Source organism: Oreochromis aureus, linkage group 11, assembly GCF_013358895.1.
Source record: "Oreochromis aureus strain Israel breed Guangdong linkage group 11, ZZ_aureus, whole genome shotgun sequence".
Taxonomy (NCBI): domain Eukaryota; kingdom Metazoa; phylum Chordata; class Actinopteri; order Cichliformes; family Cichlidae; genus Oreochromis; species Oreochromis aureus.
Window position 1 is genome coordinate 38,219,737 of NC_052952.1, and position 10,032 is coordinate 38,229,768.

Below are 10,032 nucleotides of genomic sequence, written 5' to 3' on the forward strand. Positions count from 1 at the left end.
AGCGAACCTCGGACAAGTCATGCCAAACTTTTACCAGCATGTCTCGTGTCCGACGAGGGGGGACCGAATTTTGGATCACTGCTACACGCCATACAAGCAGGGCTACAAAGCTGTCTCACACCCGGCCTTTGGGAAGTCTGACCACAACGCCATCTTCCTCATTCCCCAGTATAAACAAAACATACGGAGGAAAGAAGTAACCACGAGGGAGGTGAAACGTTGGTCTGCCCAATCTGAAGCTACGCTACAGGACACACTCAACTACGTAGACTGGGACATGTTGAGAGCATGCGCAGTCAACATCAACGAGTTTACGGAAGTAGCAGTAAGCTTCGTCAACATGCTAGTGGAGGAGATTATCCCCACTGCGAGAGTCACCACATTCCCAAACCAGAAACCGTGGATGGACAGATCGATCCGCGCTGCAGTGAACGCCAGGACCACCACCTACAACGCGGGTCTCGCCACTGGCGATATGAGCGCCTACAAAGCAGCCTCATACGGCGTGCGGCGTGCGGTGAGAGATACCAAACGCCGGTACCGGGAGCGCGTGGAGTCTTGCTTCCACCAGGGTGACACATGGAGTGTGTGGCACGGACTACGCACAATTACGGACTACAAAGCCAGGGACACTGCGCCGATCAATGCCGACTCTGCATTCACCAACGGGCTGAACCAGTTATACGCCCGTTTCGAGGTTAGCCAGGTCGCTAATGCTAACTACCGCCTGACTACCGAGGACAGTGACATCATCAGCAAGAGACCGGTGACCAGCATCGCGGAGCGTGACGTCCGAGCGGCATTGAGGAGAGTGAACACAAGGAAAGCGGCGGGGCCAGACGGCATCACCAGCCGTCTGCTGCGCTGCTGTGCTGACCAGCTAGCAGGTGTGTTCACTTACATCTTCAACGAGTCCCTGGCGAAGTCTGTGGTCCCCACATGCTTCAAAAGATCCACCATCATCCCGGTGCCCAAGAACAGCAAACCCTCATCCCTGAACGATTACCGGCCAGTTGCGCTGACCTCGGTAGTCATGAAGGTGTTTGAGAGGCTGCTGAAGAACATCATCTCCTCCTCCATCCCAGACTCCACAGATCCGCTCCAGTTCGCCTACCGACCCAACAGATCCACTGAGGACGCCATCGCCCACGTCCTGCACACCACCGTCAGCCACGTGGACAAGAAACAGGGTAACTATGTGAGAATGCTGTTTGCTGATTACAGTTCAGTGTTTAACACATTAGTGCCGGGCAGACTGTTCACAAAGCTGAGGCATCTGGGACTCAACAGCCGTCTGTGTGCATGGGTGTTGGACTTCCTCACTGGCAGAACTCAGGTGGTGAGGGTGGGTAGATGCGTCTCTAACAGCCTCACCATCAACACAGGAGCGCCACAGGGGTGTGTCCTCTCGCCACTGCTCTACTCCCGCTACACTTCAGACTGTGTGGCCACCCACGGCTCCAACACCATTGTGAAGTTTGCTGATGACACAGTGGTGTTGGGCGCCATCTCCAACAACGATGAGGCGGCCTACATGGACGAAGTGAAGAATCTGGCATCACGGTGCCAGGACAACCACCTCCAGCTGAACGTCAGCAAGACCAAGGAGCTGGTGGTGGACTTCAGAGGGAGTCAGCACAGAGACTACAAGCCCATTATCATCAATGGAGCTCCAGTGGAGAGGGTACAGTCCTTCAAGTATCTCGGTGTCCACATCTCCTCAGACCTGACATGGTCTGCCCACATTCAGGTCCAGACCAAGAAGGCTAGGCAGCGCCTGTACCACCTACGACAACTGAGGAAGTTCAGGGTCTCTCCAAAGATCCTCAGGATCTTCTATACAGGCGCTGTGGAGAGCATCCTCACACAGAACATCACATCCTGGTTTGGGAACAGCTGTGTTAAGGACCAAAAAGCTCTTCAGAGAGTGATCCGTACAGCAGAACGCTGCTGCAGGATTGTTCTCCCCCCGCTTCAGGACATCTTTTTTTTTTTTTTTTTTTTCTTTAACTACACAATTGATCCCTGAGATATCTCAGTATGACAAAAAGAACTATGGCTTCAACAGTACATATCAGCTTTTTTTTCACATGATAAATAAATTTTGCCGTAGTTAATGAAAGAAATCTGTCAGCTTTACAGAAAAATAAAGCTGACAGAAAATGTCCTGTTTTATTTATTTGTTTGTTTTGCCATGGATACCTTGTAAATAAACAAATAAATAGACATGATCAAAAAAACAGGAACTTTTTTTTTTTTTTTTTAACCTGTCCCGTTTGGCTCTTTTGCCATCAGAATTATTGTCTAAAGGTGAAGAAAGATGCCCAATGGATTTACTTTACCAAATGGACCATCCCAGCCTTGCCATATTGGTCTATTTGATTCACCTTTTATTGTTTATTTTATTTTATTTTCACTTGCTAAATACGGGACAGACTTGACTGGGGAAAAGAAAGGGAAAGAAAAACAGCGGGGAAGAGGGACGGGATAAAGGGCAAAAAACAAAAATAAGCAGACAAAAAATACATATATCGATCACCTGGATCACCTGTTGAGAAAGAAAAAAGAGAAAACAAGCAGAAGAAAAAAAAAGAGCAATATATTAAACATCATCACGATGATCTCTGTGAATATGACAGTAAATACTAAATATTAAACATTATTGTGCAGCACGTAAGATCGACAGCGCACAGTGTGCTTTGAGGTAGGAGCCAAAAAGGGTGTAGTTTGTGTGTGAGCACCCGTGTGTACACCTGTGAGCATGAGCGCGCTTGTATCTAAAAGGTTCCTTCATGTAATGCTCTGCTAGAGAGTGTGGGGGGGCCACTGCCCCGACCTCCAGGGCATGACGCAGGTATGAAGGAGATCCAGGCTCCAGACATCCAGAGGCCCCCAGAACACAAGAGACCAAGGAAGACCAACAGAGGGGCAGCCGCGCCACTATCCCAGAAAGAGCTGAGGAGAGTCCCAGATGAGGGGTCACTCAGCAGCCGCGGAGCAGAAGCCAGGGGGGGTTGCAGTGACGTGCCCGTGAGCTCCGCCGGCAGCCTGTCCTGGCTTTACTGGATATGTAAAGCGCTATATAAATACAGGCCATTTAAAGACTTCACGAGTGAGGTAATTTCCTGTTAAATATGGAGCTCCGCCCACTCTCCTGCAGTTGTTAATGTTAAAATGTGAGTGGGTGGGATTGAAGACTCATGTAAAAGCTGGAAACACCGAGCCACATCACTGCTGACCGTTACCAGCGCTGCTTCTATCACAGTAAGTATTCTACTGTTCTTTAGATTTCTCTTTTTTCCAACCCATGTTAGTGAAATATCAGCAAAGCAATTCTCACATGGCACCATTAGCTAACAGGTAATACGCTAATAACGCAGCCACTTCATATAAAACTCGAGTGATGTGATCATGACTCCTAACAGCTGTTAAAAGACATGCAGCTGCATTCTGGACAAACTGCAAGTGATGGAGAGATAAGTTCTCAACGCTAAAATAAAGAGAGCTGCAGTAGTCTAATCTAGAGGTGACGAAGGCATAAATACGCTTTTCTAGATCTTTAAGGGGAAGATAAGGTTTCACTTTGGCAATTTCAGGTAACTGATCAAAAGTGGTCTTCTCACCTGTGGACGCTTTCTTAACTAATTTATAAAAGTGATTCAAAAACACTCTGAAATTTCTTGCAGTTTGGGAATGATGACAAGCAAAGGACCAACGGTAGCAATTCACTTGTCCAAAGGGGCATGACATCCAAAAACTATTAGGATGTCATCAGCATAACAGAAAAATGATACCAAAGGCAGGATGTATAAATAGAACAGAGTGGGACCCAAAACAGACCCCTGTGGTACACCACATTAAATAGGAGGTCCCAGACTCAAACTGCTGAAAAACAGCAGAGCACTTCAGATCTAGGTCTAACACTGCCTGTGAATTTGGAGACCTTAAATCTGAGATTTTCTCGACAAAGTTGTCATGAACCGGCTGTGTGGCAGGCAGGAAGTGGACCCAAACGCAAGCTCACGGAAGCAGGAATAAACTCAAAACACAGCTTTATTGCTGGACAGAAAAACGGCGAAGCAAACTGATAAGGAACTATACTGGGAAACAATACACTAATGCACAAAGAAACACACGGCCATGAATGAGGGAGACGCAGACATAAATACACAGAGGGTTAACGAGGGGAGTGGGAGCACACGGGGAACACAGGTGACACTGATAATCATAACGAGACAGGGCAGGAGTGAACACAACATGACGGATGCTGACGAGGGACTGTCAAAGCAAAACAGGAAGTGCACAGAGGTTCAGACAGGAGGAGAGAGAGCACGGGGAGAGCACAGACATAACGGGCTGGGGAAAACATGGAATAAAACACAAGGAGAGACGAGGGCTCAGATACACAGAGGGGCACACAGGGGGTAAGAGCCACAAGGGGGAAAACACATAAGGAACAATGTAACAGGGCAGGAACCATGGCCTAAACACAGAACAACATACCAAAAATACAAGAGAACCAAGAATGCTGGGCCAACATGGCCCAGGATCATGACAAAAGTATTGCAAAGTTTTCACAAAGTGCAGACGAGGCCTCCATAGGAACAGTGGCACTGGGGTTAATCACAGGATAAAAAATATATTAAAAAGAACTCGGGGCTTGTGACTACTGGACGTTGGACAGAAAAGCAGAATTTGCAGCTTTAACAGTGACCTGATATTTTGATAAGTAGTCACGTAGGATGCCCAAAGACACCTGGAGTTTGTCCTTCTTCTACTTTCTCTCTGTGCGACGACTGAGAGTGCAGGTGGTTTCATTCAGCCAAGGTTGATATGATGATTTAGTGCGTTTAGTCCTCAGTGGAGCAACAGAGTCATTCACAGCAGAGTATGTTGTGTTAAAAAGATTAGCTAGTTCTTTAACGGGTAGTTCTGCACGAAGGTTGGCATCGTACAGGGCAGAGATCATGCAAGTGGAGGAATAGTGAGCAGCGGTCAGTAGATTTAACTGACTCGCTGTTCAACTCCGGGTTACACACCATCATATTAAACATCACAGGGAAATGATCCAATATCCTACAGTCTTTGATTTCACTCATACAAACATTCAGACCGTGTGACAGCAGCAGATCGAGTGTATGACCTTTTTCATGAGTTGGCTCACTCACCCACTGATTGTCAATAAGGGCGAGGAAGTCCTTTCCCAGTCTCACAGCATGCATGGATGTTAACATCAACAACAATTAAAACATAGTCATATCCTAGCATAAGACTCCCCAGAGGACTAAGGAAGCGGAGTTCAGTTCCAACTTCAGTTCCAACTGGGGTAGAAAACAGGTGACAATTGCCGACAATGAAATTCGTTTTCAAATACTGAAGCTTGCCCTCCACCACCTCCACCTTTACCAGAGAGCTGAGAAATGACCAATCGGAGGAAGGAGTTCAGAGAAAGAAGAAGGCTCACCAGGTCGAAGCCGAGTTTCCGTCAAGAATATAAAATCCAGTTCTGACGATATAAAAAGTAATTTAGGATAAAAGTCTTGTTTGCCAGTGATCTGGTGTTTAACAGGGACATCCACAGCATGATCAAATTGTTGCTAACAGGAGCAGGTCCCAGCAGATGAAGGTTTCTGTGATTCATGCCACCTCTGTAGGATGCACCCACCACCAGAGAGGTGGAGGTGGCGGTCCAACAGGGTGGATCCAGTAATGACAACTGAATATGCATCTGGACTGGTCCCAGAGTGCAGGAAAAGATGGTAGCACATCTGCAATAGTACCATGTTTCTTCACTCCAGGTAATTTCAGGTAAGTCTTGATGAACATCAGAACACAGTTCTGTGCCAAACTTGACAGCCATCTTATTCATTCATGATTTTATTTAAACTGAAGACTTACAAAACCTGCCAAGATGTAGTTTGTTCTCAGAACAACTACAAAAATACAGTGTTGTAACTTAAATAATACATAGCTTTCAAACATAACTCCCACACATTGCTGGGCGACGCTCAAAGACATAAAAGTATTATGACCGACCGCCGGTTCGCCCATCCTGCTCTTCCCTGATCCTGTTAAATCGTTTGTGGTGCAGGTCGATGCCTCAGATGTGGGCGCTGGCGCGAAACTCTCCTAACGTGGTCCAGAAGGAAAACTCCACCCATGCTGCTACTTCTCAAGGAAGTGTTCCCCCATGCAGCAAAGATATGGTGTCGGGGACTGATCACGGATACAAGTGGCAGAAATGAGCTTTCTCCAAAGGGTGGCTGGCCTCTCCCTTAGAGATAGGCTGAGGAGTTTGGCCAACCGGGAGGGGCTCAGAGTAGAAGAGTGGTTGCACTGGCTTCTGGGAGCAAAAGATCCTTTTCTGATCTGGACCAACCATCAGAACTTGATCCTTAATCAAAGTTTATGTTTGACCTTTGCTTATATTAAAAAGATTACAAAAGTGAACAATAAATATTGAGTTTTGCAAAAGTGAAAAAGTGACTCTATTATACTTATTCCTTTTAAGTTCCACTCATCCATCCATTTTCTTAGGCCGAGAGATATAATCTCTCCAGCATCTCCTGGGTCTGCCCCGGGGCCTCTTCTCAGTGGGACATGCCCAGAACAGCTCACCCAGGAGGCGCCCAGGAGGCATCCTTGTCAGATGCCTGAACCACCTCATCTGTCTCCTTCCGATGTGGAGGAGCAGCGGCTCTACTCTGAGCCCCTCCCGGTTGGCCAAACTCTTCACCCTGTCTCTAAGGGAGAGGGCAGCCACCCTTCGGAGGAAGCTTATTTCTGCCACTTGTATCCGTGATCTCGTTCTTTCGGTCACTACCGTGGGAACTCCACCCTTTTCCGGCTGAGGACCATGGCCACAGATTTGGAGGTGCTGATTCTCTTTCCCGCCGCTTCACACTCATCTCCTCTCTGACAGCATGGTGGGAGTTTCTAAAAATCACATTAATTTTCATTAATCACATGTAAACGTACACCCATCTGGAACAGCCCTGACACACTAAGGAACAATAATATGATTAACTTCCCAGATTGGAATTTTAAAGGAATTAAATCCTTGGAACATATATTTAAAGGAATAGACTTTATGCCATTAAACAGACTAGTTAAACATCATGGGGTTAACAAAAACAGATTTTTTGAATATCAACAAATTAAATCTATTTTCCATTATAGCAAATGCCATCATGGTGCACTTGGGAAAATGTATGTGTTCAGCATGTTTTTGGCTTTTAGACAGCAAGTCTGATTTCCACACTGCCAGACAGGACAGTGGGTTTCCTGCAACAATTGTTTCCAGAAAATCGTTTCCTTTCCCAGTGAGCTGGGTTTGCGTTGTTTCTGATCTTTGTGCAGTGTGCACATCAGCCCCATCCACACTGGTTTTACCGTGAAGCTCTTATAACCTAATGACTCCTGTTTAAACCTGTGAGCAGAAAAGTCTCAGTAATCTAGGATAATTATTTGAGCATGTTGTCTGTTTGATTTTTGGCAGCTCAGGAAATTTTGAAGTTACGCCATCCAGCACGGACATTGAGCTTTGCACAGGGACGGCTGCAGGCTGCAGCTAAACTGGTGAAACAGGAGAGTTTACCTGCACTGCAGGTGACTGTAGAAGGAGTTTTACCCAAATGAGAGCATTTAAATTCACTTAAAGACTCTCATTCATGCTCAAAAAGCTCACAGCTCATTGATCCAGCCCGAGTCCTTTCAGACTTCAGAGCCGCTCTAACTGTCGGGCTGACATGGGCACGGACGGGTCTTTAAGGATGACTCTGTGGGAAGAGCCCGAGTTCTTCTGGCAGTGAAGGCCTGAGCTCTTTGTGACTGAGGAAGAATCGGGAGCTCCTCACAAAAGGAAAATTTTATGGTGTTTATAACGTGCAGCTGAGGTGGATTTCAGACAGTAAATCAATTAATTAAACAGGTAAATAAATAAATCATTAGCCCAGTAATCACTCATGCCCTTCGGATGTTTTGAGGCCCATCAAGGAGGAACTGGAGCTCAAAGGTAGGAAACCACAACGTGAAGCATAAGAAGTCTTCAGCTTATTTTCTCCCTCCTAACAGGAAGCTGTTTTTGCTGCTCTCATTCTAAGAAAACTGATTCTCTGCAGAGTCCTGCGATGACCTGCTGATGATGAAAACTGCTGTTTACCATGAGCAGTGTGGAAATCCCAGCTCGTCTGCCAAGAGACAAACACGAGCACAGAGGGGAGACCGTCACGCTGTCAGGACTATAAAACCTCAGCTGGACGTCTCGGAGCTGTGACTGAGACAAACCCGATCAGCATCCACGATGGCTTCCCTCAAAGCGCTGCTCTCTGCGCTGACTCTGCTGGCTCTGACTGTGGACGCCTCGTCTGGCCGTGAGTATTTCTTTTTTTTTAAGCGCCGTGTGGCTTAAAGCCACTCGCAGTGGTGCTGCGTGACGTTTGTACAGCATAGTTTCAATAAACCTCCCGTTTCCTTCTGTCAGCCGGGTACAGCAACTACAACTACGACCTGTCTGGTCAGGACCTGACCCGTCTCTACAACTCGCCGGTGATGACGGCTGAGAGGATGAAGAGGCCGCTGGAGGGGACTTCATTTATACTGGGACCACTCAGCCACTCCGGGGTTCGGTCAGTCTGCACTGACCACAGAAACATTTCCACAAACAAATGGAGATTTAAACTAATAATTTTAATGCTTTTGAAGATTGTTAGTTATTTTGACTTGATTGTAAAACATAAGAAACAAAAATGTTCCCTCTGTGCCGTTTGACGCTGTAAGTGTGGGAGCTGAGGAGACTGTTACTGCAGATTCACAGTTTCCTGTGCTTGTTTGTGTTTGTTGTATTTTTGGATTCATAAAGCTCCAGATGTTTTCTTTGGATGGCTGCACACATACTGGATCATACTGTTCCATTAAGACCACACTGGAGCTTTTTTAATGCATATTCCAGTGTGTACAAACTGTCACAGCTAAAACCCCTAAATGCATCGTTCTGATCACTGTGCTGTTGTGATTTAATCGTGCAAAGTTCTTTAGATTCCTGAAAGCAAGTAGATGTGTTAGACCAACTGAGATCGACACGTCACAGTCACAGCCGTCAGCGTGAAAATCAAAGTCCAGCATCTCCAAACCTCTCGTTCTTTCGTAGGGTGACGTTAGATGATGGCTCTCAGTGGCTGATCCATAAAGGAGGCGGATTCGGATTATCCTCTCAGACGGTGGTGACTGATGCCCGACACATGAGCTCGGCCTGGAGGGTAAACTTCAAACATACAACTAGTGTGTCCATTGAAACGTGGCTCTATTGTGTCTCTAAGTTCAACAAGTCCACAAACAGTCAGAAAAAACAGACAAAAAAAGCTAGTCCGTTCAGCTTGTTGCTGGTGTGTATACTGGTGGCCAACAGAGACCATTGGAACCAGACCAGAGTGAAAACGAGATGTTTGACATAAAAACAAACCAAAACGAGATCCTGCAGATTCCCGATTACAAACAGACACTTTATTTCCTGCATGCTGATTCTTCTTGAAATTTGTGTTGACGTGAAACATTCAGTGAGAGTTTTAATCCAAACATTTACTTTTTATTCTTTCTGACCTCTTCTGTCGCTTTTTTGTCTGCAGCCTGTCAGTTCTAGAGAATTCCAGGGTTCAAAGACAGTTTCAGACTTTGTGAGTGCTGGAGGACCCAACTACAACTTATTCTCTGATAACTGCCACCTGGGATCGCGTCGAATGATGGACCAGTAAATATGATTCAGTTTCTGTCCTGATAATAAAGGCCAACCCTCACACAGACTGTGATGTGTCTTTTATTCCACGTGAAGGCTCCAGACTTCACAACAAACACCCCACTAACTGTAAGCTTTAGACAAACGTCTGCACACATTCATATACACAATGATATCTACGGATCTTCTTCCTTAAAGGCGTCTCTGCCACTTGGAAAGATTACAGCCTGCTGTGTGACCGACATGATGCCTGCATGTCTGTGGGAACTAAGGTCCCTGCTGTGGGACAAAGACACTACCCA

The 10,032-nt window shown here is 46.3% G+C and overlaps 1 protein-coding gene across 1 annotated transcript; it reads left to right on the forward strand.

The window, feature by feature from the left end:
- The first annotated feature begins 8,201 nt into the window (after nucleotides 1-8,201).
- LOC120442524 lies at nucleotides 8,202-9,797 on the forward strand. The gene is made up of 4 exons (XM_039619120.1): nucleotides 8,202-8,372; nucleotides 8,483-8,627; nucleotides 9,149-9,257; nucleotides 9,624-9,797. The coding sequence occupies exons 1-4, from the start codon at nucleotides 8,303-8,305 to the stop codon at nucleotides 9,747-9,749; spliced, it is 450 nt and encodes a 149-aa protein (XP_039475054.1). The 5' UTR covers nucleotides 8,202-8,302; the 3' UTR covers nucleotides 9,750-9,797.
- The last annotated feature ends 235 nt before the right edge of the window (nucleotides 9,798-10,032 follow it).

Bases quoted from the DNA above. Each gene is read 5' to 3' on its own strand.
- LOC120442524 (XM_039619120.1), top strand. From the start codon at position 8,303: ATGGCTTCCCTCAAAGCGCTGCTCTCTGCGCTGACTCTGCTGGCTCTG. The intron at 8,373-8,482 runs GTGAGTATTTCT...TCCTTCTGTCAG, and splicing joins TGTGGACGCCTCGTCTGGCC to CCGGGTACAGCAACTACAAC. The intron at 8,628-9,148 runs GTCAGTCTGCAC...GTTCTTTCGTAG, and splicing joins CTCAGCCACTCCGGGGTTCG to GGTGACGTTAGATGATGGCT.